This window comes from Gymnoscopelus microlampas (genome assembly GCF_963454915.1).
Source record: "Gymnoscopelus microlampas genome assembly, chromosome: 21".
Taxonomy (NCBI): domain Eukaryota; kingdom Metazoa; phylum Chordata; class Actinopteri; order Myctophiformes; family Myctophidae; genus Gymnoscopelus; species Gymnoscopelus microlampas.
The window spans coordinates 37,302,993-37,319,069 of NC_139958.1; the positions used below are offsets into that span (position 1 = coordinate 37,302,993).

Here is a 16,077-nt window from a genome sequence, read left to right on the forward strand (position 1 = left end):
AGGGGTCTGTGGATTCATTCATACCAGGGGGACCTCGACATTAAAACATTTGAGAATCACTGCTTTATACGTTATTGTACTTGTATAATACCCTGTGTGTTATGGTTTATTATATAGCGTTAGTCTGGTGGAGCGTGTTAAACCAATATTTCACACACATACAGGTACAGTACTTGTATGAGCGTGACAAATGCATCTCTTGAATCTTAATGCAACCTCATATCAAGAGGGAAAACGTCTTGACTAGCTAACCCAACATGGAAAGCAATGCGTACACCAACTACATAAAATTAGATATTTTATTTTCAATGCTTACGTTCTATGCTAACTTAAAGGCATATTATGCGGTGTGTTTCCATAACAAAACAATAAACCGTCCTTTCTCTCTATGCCAGGCATTGCCAGCAGTTATCAGCCCTAACACATTGCCCTCCGACTGTATGTTGGTGTTTACACTGTTTGCTTTGGTTGCCCAAAAACATCCCTGTCTGCTAAAAAACTAACCGTGAAAACACAGAAATACAGTGAGTTTCTGCAGGTAAACACCACCACACTATTCCAGTAGCTGAGGACTGCTGGCATAGAAATATGATTTATTGTTTTGATATGTAAACACAGGGGAAAGTTACATGTTATAGTGTTCATCACTTCCAAAGTCACTTGTTTATCCTGTACCCTCCTGTATGAGCTCTCTCCTGATTTGAAAATGTATATTCTGTTTACTAAAGAGCTGGAGAGACAAATTAAGGAGACCCCTGTTACTGAACAAACACTATAGTAGTCTATCTATATACCAGTGATAAGAATAGAGATATTTAACACTTTACATAACACCACCTAATTGAATCCCAGTCAAATGATAGTCTGCCTTTTAGGGATTCGTGCAAGCCTACATTAACGTCGCATTGGCTTTGACAGAATTAAGCCATCATGTGAAATCGGTGGAGTATACCAGCTCACTGAGCTTGTAGACCATTGGTTCTCAAAGTGGGGTCCGGGGACCCCCATGGGTCCTTGAGGGAGTTCCAGGTGGTCCCCAGCTAAATGATGGATAGGAACCAAATGGACCCTTATGGGTCTGTAACTCTGAGAGTGACCCGTTAGGGTCCATTTGGTACACTCTCAGAGTTAAATTAAATTGGGGTCCCAGAGATAGAGATGTCATTAAATGGGGGTCCGTAGCCTAATGCATGTTAAACTAGGGGTCCTTGAAATTAAAAAGGTTGAGAATCACTGCTAGAGCCGTAAAAATCTTCTCTTATGGGGGTCCCTGGCTTATCTTTTCAAATGGGGGTCCGCGGGCTAATAAGTGTCAATTTGGGGGTCCTTGACGTGAAATAGTTTGAGAACCACTGTTGTAGAGATCATCTGTTTGTGTTGTTATATTCGCGCTCACCTTGCCATTAGTAGGGGGCTCTTGAATGTAAATGTTACTCATTCTTCCGATGTGCACTCAGCAGAGGACAATAAGCACGTTTACACCGGCTGGTACTTACAACGCGACGAGTCAGATATATTATGGTTCAATATACGATAACACTTTATTATCAACAACTATACACGATTATTTCACTCGATCCCCACACAGCCATGTTGGAGACACCCACACGTGAGGGTATTGTTTACTTCCAATAAATGGGGGGATACTTCGAGGGACCCTCTTTTACATGTGTCACCAATTCCAGCCATACCAGTTGGGTGTGGATGTTTGTGATTAAAAACGTGTATACGGGTTGTTTTTTTAGACAATGGTCGGTTAAAAAGCAAATATATGGGCGTCAAACATTATCGCTTAGACGCGAACTCCCCTGTTTTGTTATGTTGGTTTGACTCAGGTGTCGCGTTATAATCCGTCCCTGTAGAAACAACACCCGCCAGACCCTATTGGGCCGGCGGCTACCAAATCTGGAGTCGACGCAACTAGACTTTGGATCACTTCACTTTGAAGGTTGTGGATCCTGTCTAGAACGGATACGGAAACGGCCCGCATGCGTGTGTATGTATGCCTGGAAAGTACCGGATATAGTAGGCGGGATTTAAACCGGATCTCTAAGCACCAAGTAAACAGAAACCAGGATAGCCTGGGTGACGCGAAGTTACACTATTTAACTTAATAAAATACATATAATACAATTTTCAATTGGGAAGGTGTGTTGATTTCACAGTACGACTCGTTTAGTTGTTCCTATTGTATTAGAAGTTATTTTCTACACAACCGTAGACAAAGAAAAAAAGAAAGAAAGAACAAGCCTGGGGTGTAGTGCCGAAAATAACCGATCTACAAGCTCACCACGCGTCACGGTGCCACGCGTGGTGAGCTTGTAGATCGGCTATTTTCGGCATGCGCGCCACCGGAAGTAGGGTGGCCCGGAAAGAGACGACCGGGCAGTTCCAGCAGTTCGACAACAACCATGGCGGCGGAGGGAAGCAATGTGGAGTTGAAGCGCAAACTGGACGCAGATGATGGTGATGAGACAGAACAACCCGGAGAGCAGGAAGGAGAAGATGGAGAAGAATGGGTCGGACCCATGCCGAGCGAGGCTACACACACCAAGAAGAGAAAAGGTCTGGATCGTGGTTGGTTTTCACCCATTCTGTGTGTTAGTGTTGAGACTGCCCTGGGAACTTCTGATGAAGACTATGATCAACTGTGGACGTGTTCTCCTTTCTTTGCTATCAAAGCAATAACATCTGTAAAACTTAATCTTCAGTTTGGTAGCCCCGATCAAAGCCTAGTGCCAGGGGAAGATGTTGGACTTATTGGCTTCAGGCAGTACTACTTGTATGCCAGTAGGTGTCGTGTCCTATCTACCCGACATCAGGTTCTGAATGTATCAATGGAATAGTAGGGAGACAGACCACCTCTAACTACTTCAGTTCAGATTTGCTAGTTGTTTTCCTTTGTTTCTAATATTGTCTGAACCACAACACAAAATGGTACATGATGCATGAATACCCACCCTGTTAATGATGGGGTACAGTTTCTGCAAATCATATAGATCTAGCTTAATCTGGATTTCCATAATGCAATTTATACAGTGAATCTAGCCCCAAGCAACTCTTAGTTGCTTGGGGCTAGATTTTTTAAATCAGATATTTTTAATATCTGGAATCTATAGTTGCAATACCAACCCTTGACAGCCCATACATCCAAACAGAAAAGTCCTATCTGATAGTATTAAACAACGTTATTCCCGTTTTGATATGTGTCCATCTTTGTAACTGTAAAACCGTCTTGGAGGGTTCTGCTTAAGCTATCCTGTGCTCTTGTGTTCCTGACTCCTGGCTGTACATTGTCTTGAAGCCATTTAGCCAAACGTGTTAAGATGAAAACCTTTAACATGTTTCAAAAATAAAGGGCCAGCACACCTTTTTTCAAAATGCTTTCTCTTCGTCAAAAGTAAGGAGCAGTGTTTCGATTTGAGCTTTCTTTGAGTGATCTATTGAGTGCATGTCTGACATTTTGTTGTGTTGTTGTCTGTCCTCAGTGTTGGAATACGAGCGTGTCTATTTGGACAATCTGCCGTCAGCTGCCATGTATGAGCGGAGCTACATGCACAGAGATGTTATCACATACATTGTTTGTTCCAAGTAAGTTTTAATCCTTATAATGTTTCCACAAGTCAAGGAAACTATTTTACTACTAGCCTGTAGTTGTTCCATACTCACTAGTTGTTTGATTAAATCAGTGATATTCCCAGTTCGGTGCACCATCACTCTGACTTTGTCCTTTTCCTCCAGACTTTGTGTTATCTGATGAAAAGTTTATCTTTCCCCTTCTTAGGACAGACTTCGTCATCACAGCCAGTCAGGATGGCCACGTCAAGTTCTGGAAGAAGAGAGAAGACGAGGGAATAGAGTTTGTGAAACACTTTCGCAGCCATCTTGGTATGAATGACATTTCTTGGGTAGACGGACACCGTCTGTCATAATGTTTCTCAAGTAATATTTGTCAATTAGCTCAAACCAGGAATCTCAATCTGTGCGCGTTTGACTTTCTGCAGGTGTGATAGAGTGCATTGCTGTCAGTTCTGAGGGGGCCATTTTCTGCTCTGTTGGTGATGACCAGGCCATGAAAGTTTTTGACGTTGTCAACTTTGACATGATCAATATGCTGAAGTTGGGGTACGTGTGCACTCATGTTTTACATGTAACAATCAAAGATGGTGTGCATAAATTGGCTGTGCAATTAATCACAATGGACTTACAACTGCAATATGATCTGCTGCAATTTCCTGAATGCCAAGAGGCTGTTTTAGATTTTGATAAAGATGTTGTTTTAAATAAGTCATTTGAACTACAAGTCAGGTTACATGTCAGAGAATCTATCATCATACTCAAACTGACCAAAACATAAGCAACATATTTTTTTTTTGGGGGGGGGGGTTTGATGCCTTTATTGATAGTGAACCGTAGACTGACAGGAGATGGGGAGTGACACGCATCAAAGGTCATCGGGATCGGGAGTCGAACCCGCGACACGCTGTCAGGCTGGATTGGCAGCCTAGGTGCCCGGACCGCTACACTAGCCGCCCGGGCCAGCAGCATTTTTTATTAATATCATGTAGCCAACATGAATATTTGATATATATAATAAGCTCTCTTTACTCAAGCACTGACAACTATTTGACAGTATGACATTACCTGTTTGTCAATGTGCAGCTTCCATCCAGGCCAGTGTGAATGGATATACAACCCAGGGGATGCCATCTCCACTGTAGCCTGCTCCGAAAAATCTACAGGGAAGATCTTCGTCTATGACGGACGGGGAGGCAACGAGCCGCTACACACCATTGACAAGATGCATTCTTCGCCACTGTCCCAGATCCGCCTGAATCCCAAATATAGGGTCATCGTCTCTGCTGACAAATCGGGAATGCTGGAATACTGGACTGGCTTCAGAAACGAATTCAAGTTCCCCAAGTATGTTCAGTGGGAGTACAAAACGGACACAGACTTGTACGAATTTGCGAAAAACAAAACCTATCCCACCAGCCTGGTGTTCTCTCCTGACGGCAAGAAAATGGCCACCATCGCATCTGACCGGAAAGTCAGGATCTTCCGTTTCCTGACTGGGAAACTGATGAGGGTCTTTGATGAATCATTGACGGTAAGTTCTAGTTGGTCGGTCGTCCTTGAAAGTGTGTATCGCCTGATTTATACTTGGTTGCTCACAATGCATCACAGCACAACGTGTCGCGAGTTTGTAGATCCGCGGCTATTTTTGGTGGGTGACACCGCCACGCAACCAAGTATAAGTCACCCTGATGCTTTTTGCACTGACAAATATGCTAACCAGGCCCGATCTCTTTCATTAGCTGTCCTACCTTTGGCTGGGTGGGAAGTGACGTGGTCTTTGATTGGGCCATAGAACCCCCAGTCCCCACTCCCAAAAGGAGAGGGGACTGTGGACCAAATTATATTATTATAGCTAGCCCATTAACGTTAGCCCATTGATGTCATTGTCTGCCATATTGTTAAGTGAAATCACAGCGATTGGGCATGGTTTGCGCAATTCGTCAGGCCGAAAGGCATACACGTGTCTGCAACACTACTTGCGTGGGTAATTCATAGCACCTGAATTGACGCTTCTCACACCTGATGTGTTTGGTGTCAGATGTTCACAGAGCTTCAGCAGATGAGGCAGCAGCTGCCCGATATGGAGTTTGGGAGGCGCATGGCTGTGGAGAGAGAACTGGAGAAGATCGACGGCATCCGCTTGACAAACATCATCTTTGATGAGACAGGACACTTTGTCCTCTACGGGACAATGCTTGGCATCAAGGTTATAAACGTGGAAACCAACAAGTGAGTTTCAAGTGGTCCTGGTAATGCTTATTTTGTATGCCGTTGTACTATGGTGTTGCTCGCCAACAATATCTCATCTGTGAGCTTGTAGATCTGCTGTTTTTGACATGCGACACCGTTGTACAACGAAGTATAAATCAGGCTTAACATGTAGGCTCTTTGGCTTATCGTTATTGGTTAAATTGAAAAACTATTTTCAATTTGTTTGAGAAAAATTCTATGAACTCTATATTTGAAATGATCAGACTTTCTTGAATATCTTAAGTATATGTAAAAACAGTGAGTGTGTAATTGTGTAATTCACCTCAAATATGACTAAACGTTTCCTTCCTTATCTGCCATGTAAGGTGCGTGCGGGTTCTAGGAAAAATGGAGAACATCCGTGTGGTCAAGCTCAGCCTGTTCCAAGGCATTGCAAAGGTCTCCCAAGTGGCGCCCACCATTGAGATGAAGGCGTCCGACAACCCTGCCTTACAGAGCGGGGTGCCCGATCCCACCATCTTCTGCACTGCGTTCAAGAAGAACCGATTTTACAACGTGAGATGGCGTGACATTCTAGTCGAACAAAATAATGAATAGAAAATAATTAGTTAATAGAAGTAATCAATTTGGAAAAATTATCGATTTCGATATCTATTTTGGGGGGGAAATGGAATTTATTTTTAAAACTTTAAAAAAATTATCAGATCTACAGGCTGACAATGCATCGCGATGCGCTGTGAGCTTGTAGACCGGCTATTTTTGGTGACACCATTGTACAACAAACTGGGCTTACTCGATACAATATATTTGTGGTGATACATCATTGATATATACAAAGTGTAAAGCATCTATAAAAAAATCTATTCCATGTATATAAAAGTTTTGTGACACATACAGTATATTATTCATATTATATTATGCATACATTCACTCTTTTATCATCCATCATTGTACTTCCAGTTCTCCAAGAGGGAGCCAGAGGACACAAAGAGTGCAGACTCTGACAGAGACATCTTCAATGAGAAGCCCTCTAAAGAAGAGGTGATGGCTGCCACCCAGGCTGAGGGCCCCAAGAGAGTGTCTGACAGTGCCATCATCCATACCACCATGGGAGACATCCACATCAAACTCTTCCCTGTTGAGTACGTCCCTCCCTGGCCTGGTGCTGCAACTATCCATGATCTTCTTAGCCATTGTTCTATTCATTACTTTTTCGGACGCCAAGCGATTATAATTTAGTTTTTTATGATTGACTGGTTTATGAGTGGTTCTCAAACTTTTTCATGTCAAGGACCCCCAAATTGATATGTATTTGGCCACAGACCCCCATCTGAAAAGAGTTTGCCAGGGACCCCCAGAAGAGAAGATTTATCAAAATGATCCAAACTTTTTTGATATTTTTGAATAGACAACGTATACATAAGGTTAAAATGACTGTTATGCTATATTAACTACTTTAGCTGGGGTCCCCGGACCCCACTTTGAGAACCACTGGACTAAATCGTTTAATCTGATTATCGTAACCACTTAAGCCCTATTTTATACTTTGTCATACAACTGTGTCACCCAAAAATAGCGAACATAGCAGCTCACAATGCGCCGCATGGCGTTGGTGAGCTTGGCTCGGCTAGTTTTGCTATTTCTTTTAAGTTTGAGAACATTTTAGGAAAGTGATAGTTACATTTCTTTCCCTCCAAATTGATCATTTTATTTAAATCAATGTTATATATTTTTTGTTCGCTAAACTATTGCCCCACCATTACGGTGAAAGTCCTCCATGCGATTGTTGATTTCCGTCCAGGTTATTCTGTGTCATTTGTATGTTAAGATGTTTATTCAGATGATCTTTTCAATGTTTCACCAGATGCCCCAAAACGGTGGAGAACTTCTGTGTTCACAGCAGGAATGGTTACTTCAACGGTCACATATTCCACAGAGTTATCAAGGTAAGTTCTCTGTTGTATCATTTCAGACACTGTACTTGATACTTTTATTTTCAGTTACTCTGAGGTTGAGTTTTTGATGCTACTCAGTCTAAGCAAACTAAATGTAATGCCTCAACTCCTACAATTCCAAGTGCTTGTCAGGGTGGGGGGTTCAAATATGATTATTTTGGGGGGGTCACGGTCTGAAAAGGTTGAGAACCACTGTCTTATCTGACTGAGTGTTTATCTTCTGGTCTTTCTGATGAACCAGGGCTTCATGATCCAGACGGGGGACCCCACAGGCACAGGCATGGGAGGAGAGAGTATCTGGGGAGGCGAGTTTGAGGATGAGTTCCACTCTACACTGAGACACGACCGACCCTACACACTCAGCATGGCCAACGGAGGCCCTGGAACCAACGGGTCACAGTTCTTCGTCACCGTCGTACCAACTGTAAGTTGACTCATTTTTCTTTTTACAAATTTAGAGTAGCCAATCATTTTTTACCCCCCCTTTCTCCCCAATTTAGTCGTTATGCCAATTAATTCCTCCCCACACACATTTGTGTGTTGTCACTGCTGTTGTATCCTACTGGCCAGTGAGGAGCCCCCACCGGGAGGACGTAGAGCCTTCGTCCTACTCCTCCCGCCCAACACTCCCCACTGACAGGTGCCGCCCCCAGCCCGTAGGAGTGCGTGCTGTACCAATTATAATCCTCCCTGCCCGGCTTCCCTCCCTACCCCCAAACAAGGGCCAATTGTGTTCGTGTAGACGCTTGACAAAGCCGGATGCACCACAGTGGATTCGAACCCACAACCTCTGTGGTGGTGGGCAGCTACTTAACCACTGCGCCACCCGAGCGCCCGCTTAGCGTGTATTCTATCAATTACTTCTCCCCTTCAATAATACCAATTGGTATTGTATTTTATCATTATTATCGTTGATTAGTCACCTTTACAACAAGGTATAAATTACATTTTGTCTCTGCTACTTTCGCTTGTGTGTGTGTGTGTGTGTGTGTGTGTGTGTGTGTGTATGTGTGTGTGTGTGTGTGTGTGTGTGTGTGTGTGTGTGTGTGTGTGTGTGTGTGTGTGTGTGTGTGTGTGTGTGTGTGTGTGTGTGTGTGTGTGTGTGTGTGTGTGTGTGTGTGTGCGTGCGTGCGTGCGTGCGTGCGTGCGTGCGTGCGTGCGTGCGTGCGTGCGTGCGTGCGTGCGAAGCAGCTTTTTTGTGCCATTTTTGTCTTCATCAACATGTGCTCTTGTACTATACCTCCTCAGCCCTGGCTGGACAACAAGCACACAGTGTTTGGAAGGAGTGCTAAAGGCATGGAGGTGGTCCAGAGGATCTCCAACGTCAAAGTCAACCCCAAGACAGACAAACCCTACGAAGACATCAGCATCATCAACATTACCGTCAAATGATCAGTTTCCTTGTCATCCTGTCCCTTTTTGTTAACCTTTTTTTTTAAACTGAATAAAGTCTTTTAAATGTAAAGTTTCAGTCATAGTCAGTGTGAGATCAATCCTGTCTTTTTTTAAATGACTGAATCGTCTTTTAAATGTAAAGTTTCAATCATAGTCATAGTGACATCAATGAGTATCACCAATAAGCGGACCCTCGGCGATAGAGCCAGTGTGGCAGCTCCTTGTCCTCTAGAACTCTCTCCATTAGACTCTTTCAAGTCCGCACTCAAGAGACACTTCTCCACTCAGGCTTTTGGCAATTAGTTTGTTTATTTTTTATTAATGTAAAGTGTCCTTGGTTTTTCAAAGGTGCTATATAAATTCAAGTTATTATTATTATTATCCATATTTAGACCTTTATTGATCTCACGGGGGGAAATCAGTCGCCAAGAGGCAGCACAATCGTTGGTTGCAGATACAGAGTAAGAGCAGTTCTGTCGGATACAGCAATACAAAAGTAAGAAATAACATACCAGAAGCACCATCAATAGGTGTGCCAATGTGCAAGCATGGCCATGCTGATTGCTTCATAAATAGCTAATAAGAATACCTGATAGTATAGATTTGGATTTGTAAATATCTCATGGTGACATACTGTATAGGTATTACTTAACCATTAAGCAGCTTTTGTGAAAAAACACCCCTTTATTTTAACGCCCATTATTTATTGTATTGACTGCAGCTGCGTCGCTTATATCACAGCATACTAAAGGTCAGCCTGCCACGTTTTACCGTTATGTAGTTTTTATCCTGTACAGGAATATAAACTACTAAAAAGACCTAGGTTTGATATCCCCTTGTCCCACAGATATAGAGATCAATCTTTTTTAACAGGGGTTATGTTATGCCCTGAGTACAGGCTATAGGATGTACAGTACTCGAAGAGGGGAAAAAAATCCTCAGTGAATGGTATTAAACTGTACTAATTGTACATAAATTGTTATGTTGCTACAGTATGACTACGTCAACACAGAGGTAGAGCTCATGGTGACGTCATCGTTCCACACCATATATATAGCTCATTTTGAATCGTAGCATGCCATTGCACACTCTTGATTCAGTCATTCCATCCAGCCATTAAATTATATAGAAGTAGAACAAAATAGCACATCATTGATTCGTTGAAAGGGCGCCTTAGAACTGTAGGCCCAACTGCAACAGCTCGCCATGGCGCCATGGAGTAAGCCAAGGAAAGGCAGTGCAATTGCTAATAATTTGAATACCACATTTCAGCACAAAGGAAATTCAAAGTTCTTTACACAAAAGAGCAGTTTGTACGATGACTCGTATATGAGGACAGACCACATCCTACAAGGACATACAGATGAAAACAGTCCTTCTGGGCTACCCTCCACGCCTAAACACACAGTGGGGAGTAACAGTCCATCCGGGCTACCCTCGATACCTCCTAAACACACGGTGGTGAATAACAGTCCATCTGGGCTACCCCCCAAGCCTAAACACATGGTGGTGAGTAATGAGGGCATAATGAGGGATCAGGTAGCGGTGCAAGGTGGTCAACTCAAGGTCAATTATCTATATGAAGACCACGCTCACAGCCGTAAGATCAACGCTGTAACAGTGGCAAACATCCAGAACAACGGGCCTGCCGCAGTTCAGGTGCCGGGAAAACCCACCCCCGTGTACAACCTCAAGGAGCACAGTGTGGACAGCACAGGCTCCGGTAAAGGCTCCGGTGACTCGTATGGCCCCCAGGGGAGTGGGAATGAGGGCAACAGCGCACGCTTGCCCCTGACTCCTGAGCAGGCGCTGAGGCTGTACGGCACCCTGCTGACCCCCCTGGAGCAGACGGAGGTCTACTCCTACCCAGAAATCTACTTCCTGGGAACCAACGCCAAGAAAAGGACGACCGACATCGCCGGCAGCAGCAACTACAACAACGGCTACGATGACGATAACGCTCACTACATCCTCGTCCTCCACGACCAGCTGGCCTACCGCTATGAGTTCCTCAAGGTGATCGGCAAGGGCAGCTTCAGTCAAGTGGCCAAGGTGTACGATCACAAGCTGCGGCAGTTCGTGGCCCTGAAGATGGTTCGCAACGACAAACGCTACCACCGGCAGGCGCAGGAGGAGATCCGCATCCTGGAGTACCTGCGCAAGCAGGACCTCAACGACACCATGAACGTGGTGCACATGCTGGAGACCTTCATGTTCCGCAACCACATCTGCATGACGTTCGAACTGCTGGGTATGAACCTGCACGAGTTCATCAAGTCGCAGGGCTCAAAGTTCCAGGGCTTCAGCCTGCCGGTGGTCAAAAAGTTTGCCCACTCGATCCTGCAGTGTCTGGAGGCATTGAGCAGACTCGGAATCATCCACTGTGACCTCAAGCCTGATAACATCCAGCTCAAGAGGGATGAACCCAAAAGTCAATCACCCGGAGCCAAAGTCAATCACCTTGATGCCGCCATCAAGGTGATTGACTTTGGTTCCAGCTGTTTCGAAGAGACCGTGTTTCGAACAGCTTACATCCAATCTCGCTTCTACCGCGCCCCAGAGGTGATCCTCGGCATGTGCTATGGCCTGCCCATCGACATGTGGAGCTTTGGCTGCATACTGGCCGAGCTGCTGACGGGCAACCTGCTGTTCCCCGGTGAGGACGAAGGTGACCAGCTGGCTTGTGTCATGGAGCTGCTGGGCAAGCCTCCGCAGAAGGTCCTGGAGCAGGCCAAGCGGGCAAAGAACTTCATCAACTCCAAAGGCTATCCGCGCTACTGTGTCGCCAAGACGGTGCCCACGGGGGGCACCATGCTCACGGGGTCACTCTCCCGCCTAGGTAAGTTTAGAGGTCCCCCGGGGAGCAAGGAGTGGAGAGCTGCACTGAAGGGCTGCGAGGACCCCACCTTTACTGACTTCATTAAGAAGTGTTTGGACTGGGACCCCTCGACGCGCCTCTCTCCAAGTGAAGCCCTCAAGCACCCCTGGCTGGCAGGCAAGCCCTTGCACGGGGCCAATAGCCCCGGGCAAGAGGGCAATAGCCCAGGGGTCCACGCGGTGAAGAGGTTCCCCGAGCACCATGGCACATTGTTACCCATGATGCAGTATGCCCCCTATAGTCGTCCTTCTTGGCCGATGAATAAACGTCGCCGTACCGAAAGTGAAGGTGAGGAGGCTGCGGAGGAAGCTGGCTACAAACGTTGACAACTGCAGGAGACAGGCACATGACTTCTGTGTTCTGTGTGAATCAAACGCCATAGCCAACCTGCGGCTCTGTACCACCGACAGCCCGAACCCCTGCCTGCGGCCAACAACAGCCCAGGGTCTCCCACGACAGCCACAAAGTGAGGAGCAACGTGATGGGAGACTCGGGGAAGACAAAGACTCCACTCACACTCGTAAGATCAACGCTTTTACCACGGCAACCACCCAGAACAACTGGACCTCTGGTCAAGCGCTGAAGATCAAAAGACGTATGCTCAGAAGCTAAACTGAAAGGTAAGTAGTATAGGGGGTTGTATAATCATGTTGCAACATGTCGGTTTACAACCATTTTGTCTAACCGTTGTGTTCCTTACACAACAGGGCGGTTTATGATTAATTAGCCGGAAGATGTATTTTTTCGAACCGTTGATTGTGTCATATGAGTACATTTACACAAAATGTTACGTGGCAATAAAGCCACGCAATTTTTATTCGGAACAAGGTTGTTTTTTCACCGCGATTAGAGAGGCATCAACTATGTGAATAATTTTTATGCAAAATCCTCATTGTTTAGTCATCACGCCCCTGGTGTGTAAAGTGGTGTGTTAAGTAGGGGGGGAAGATGGTTGTTCCAGCATGAGATCACAAACGTATACAGACTATGAGAAGAGAAACTGTAGAGTAGCTGTAAATTAACTTCTGATAGTCTCTTTTTTCAAAAGAAACATTTACAAAATGTGGTCAGCTTTTCTTTTCTTTTTTCATCTTTTTTCCATTTTCTCCCTATTTAGTCACCGATTTTCCCCACAGACGTGTAGCCCCGACCCCAAACACGGCCGATTGTGTTTGTTTGGAATGCCCGGCCAAGCCTGATGCACCACAGAGGATGCAATTCCTTAAGTCTCTGCAGTGGAGGTGATCAGCTTTTCTCATTATGAGAATTATTTGAATTTCCTGCATTTTAAATGATCTGTTGTCCTCTAGTGGCCTTTACTGGCTTTAACAATACCACCATTGTTCCTTTTAGTAAATAATGTAAGGCCTGAGGGCAATAGGGCATGTCACAATTATGTAATTCAGCAACTAAATCTGCTACATTTGTCAATGCATGACCTACTGAAATATTTCGGTCGTTCTCCGATGTTTGCCTGTACAATGTCATGCCCAAGATATGGACGTCAGGTTGAATGTGATTCAATTTAATATGAATCTATATGTGATCCTCTCAGCCCTTGTGAATTGAATCAGTTATCAAATAATAGCTGTGGCTTAATATGAGCATTGAAATTGGCTTCAACATTTAAACAGCTTTGGGCCTCAGATGTAGGACCGGGTGAAGGGATTTGCCTTTGCCTTTTACATACATACTTCACAAATGACCAAACTAACTTTAGAACAGGTTTGCTTCCTCTGAATACATAAGATACATCAAATATACTGCTCAAAGAAATGTAGGGAACACTTTGATCCCTTAATTATTTTGAGTGTGTACATACTGCTAACAAAAACTGCTCAAAATAATGAAGGGATCAAAGTGTTCCCTTAATTATTTTGAGCAGTACATACTGTATGTACAATATACCATCTAAAATATTGATACAAAAGTCCTACAAAACCAAACAAATACATATTACTATCTACTCAGTTCCCTATTTAGAAACAGCTTCTAGTGCTGCTGAGCTCTGAACTCTTTATGGTGGATTTAAAGGTGACATATGAGCCAATAGACTTTAGGGAAGCAGGTAGACCATTCCATAGTAACACAGCTGAATATTTGAATGTATTTCTTCCTATCCACACGTTTCCTAGGGCATTGAGGGCGTCACTTCCTGTCGATTTGATCCATGATACCTGATCAAATCGACAGGAAGTGATGCCCACAATACCCTAGGAAACTTGTGGATACATGTTCCAGTGGTGGAAGACGTACTCAGATTGTTTTACTTGAGTAAAAGTAGTAATACCGCAATGTAAAACTACTCTGTTACAAGTAAAAGCTGTGTTTTCAAATTTGACTAAAGTAAAAGTACAAACAAATTTGTATTTTGTCATGTGACTGAGTCTAAGGTTTAGATAGATGGTACTTTAGACAATTCAACAACATCATTAAAAACAAGTCATATACCATTTAGAGCAAGTGTCAGAAGAAAACCTTGTTCAGTAGAAACTAAAAGGCTGCATATACAATGACAAACACTGTTAATCACACAAAAATATTGTTTTAATGAATGATTGAATGAATGAATGATTATTTACATATGAGAGCACGTTACGAAGTATGTGATGGACAGGGGGGGTAACAAACAACCTGTCAATATTGAACTTCAGGGTAGGCTGGACAACTTCATTGTCTAGAGTAGCAGCCAGGCTCTTCACAGCAGGTGACTGCAGCTCAGGAATGAGGGCGATGTTCATCAGCTTGCGCCGTGAGTATTGCCCCCTCACAGCTTATAGTGGAGGGAGAATTTGCATTAGTATTCAATTAATCTATTTCAGGGGTCTTCAACGTTTTGAGAGAGAGATGAAGCAGGGGCCCCCACTACATATTGTGCTAACATTGTGTTGCAGATTAAAAATTGTCATAGATTTCATAGATAGCTTCATAGACTTCATAGCACTATGATCAGTGTTTTGTAAATGTATGTTGTTTGTTTGTTTAGACATTATATTTTCTCTTAATATGTTGGATTCATGTTAACATGTATTTTCAGACATTTAACCACTTAAAACCTCAATACTTAGTAAACTAAGTATTGAGGCAGCCCCCCCTTGTAGTAACTCTTAACTTAACTTAAAGGTCCTGGACCCTCTGTTGAAGACCCATGATCTATTTAAACATCCCCATCTTACTCCATCAACTACCAAATGCCTTGGTTTGCCAACTCAGAACTTTGTTTTCCCCTCGTTGACAACTACGCTCTTGGCGATGAGCTGCATGATTGGCAAAAACAACTAGAAATATAGCTGCAAGCAGCAATTAGCGGTTTCGAGAATAATGGCAGACTGGCAGACTGTGACAAGAGTGGCAGACTGGCAGACTGGCAGACTTTGACAGACTGGCAGACTGGCAGACTGGCAGACTTTGACAGAGTGGCAGACTGGCAGACTGGCAGACTGTGACAGAGTGGCAGACTGGCAGACTGGCAGACTGTGACAGACTGTGGCAGACTGGCAGACTGGCAGACAGACAGACTATGGCAGACTGGCAGACTGGCAGACAGACAGACAGACAGTGACAGAGTGGCAGACTGGCAGACTGTGACAGACTGGCAGACTGGCAGACTGTGACAGAGTGGCAGACAGACAAACAGACAGACTGTGACAGTGGCAGACTGGCAGACAGACAGACAGTGACAGAGTGGCAGACTGGCAGACTGGCAGACAGACAGACTGTGGCAGACTGGCAGACTGGCAGATAGACAGACAGACAGTGACAGAGTGGCAGACTGACAGACAGACTGTGACAGAGTGGCAGACTGGCAGACAGACAGACAGACAGACAGTGACAGAGTGGCAGACTGGCAGACAGACAGACAGTGACAGAGTGGCAGACAGACAGACTGTGACAGAGTGACAGAGTGACAGACTGGCAGACAGACAGTGACAGAGTGGCAGACTGGCAGACAGTGACAGAGTGGCAGACAGGCAGAGAGAGAGAGAGAGAGAGAGAGAGAGAGAGAGAGAGAGAGAGAGAGAGAGAGAGAGAGAGAGAGAGAGAGAGCGAGAGAGCGCA

General features: G+C 44.5%; 3 protein-coding genes across 4 annotated transcripts in view; 2 read left to right on the plus strand and 1 right to left on the minus strand.

Moving 5' to 3' along the window:
• cwc27 (CWC27 spliceosome associated cyclophilin) overlaps positions 1-1,578 on the minus strand; it is a 51,544-nt gene extending 49,966 nt beyond the window's left edge. For both annotated transcript variants that reach the window (XR_014600004.1, XM_084047348.1), the window contains exon 1: positions 1,397-1,578. Coding sequence is in view for 1 of the 2 variants with exons in the window: in XM_084047348.1 (XP_083903474.1) it covers positions 1,397-1,438 (42 nt within the window). In the remaining variant the exon portion in view is untranslated. The remainder of the gene's footprint in view (positions 1-1,396) is intronic.
• Positions 1,579-2,400: 822 nt separating this feature from the next.
• Positions 2,401-9,216, plus strand: ppwd1 (peptidylprolyl isomerase domain and WD repeat containing 1). The gene is made up of 11 exons (XM_084046757.1): positions 2,401-2,565; positions 3,489-3,591; positions 3,785-3,888; positions 4,005-4,125; positions 4,663-5,110; positions 5,618-5,808; positions 6,156-6,345; positions 6,751-6,932; positions 7,655-7,736; positions 7,987-8,169; positions 8,994-9,216. Exons 1-11 carry the CDS (start codon positions 2,412-2,414, stop codon positions 9,135-9,137), a joined length of 1,902 nt encoding a protein of 633 aa, XP_083902883.1. The 5' UTR covers positions 2,401-2,411; the 3' UTR covers positions 9,138-9,216.
• A 1,253-nt stretch (positions 9,217-10,469) lies between these two features.
• Positions 10,470-12,630, plus strand: LOC311037950 (dual specificity tyrosine-phosphorylation-regulated kinase 2-like; the record flags this gene model as incomplete). Its single annotated transcript, XM_084047245.1, has 2 exons — positions 10,470-12,306; positions 12,401-12,630. The coding sequence occupies 2 exons, from the start codon at positions 10,470-10,472 to the stop codon at positions 12,628-12,630; spliced, it is 2,067 nt and encodes a 688-aa protein (XP_083903371.1).
• Between the last annotated feature and the right edge of the window lie 3,447 nt (positions 12,631-16,077).

Coding starts and splice junctions, on each gene's coding strand:
- ppwd1 (XM_084046757.1), top strand. CDS start 2,412: ATGGCGGCGGAGGGAAGCAATGTGGAGTTGAAGCGCAAACTGGACGCA. Junction 3,592..3,784: donor ACATACATTGTTTGTTCCAA/GTAAGTTTTAAT, acceptor TCCCCTTCTTAG/GACAGACTTCGTCATCACAG. Junction 7,737..7,986: donor TATTCCACAGAGTTATCAAG/GTAAGTTCTCTG, acceptor CTGATGAACCAG/GGCTTCATGATCCAGACGGG.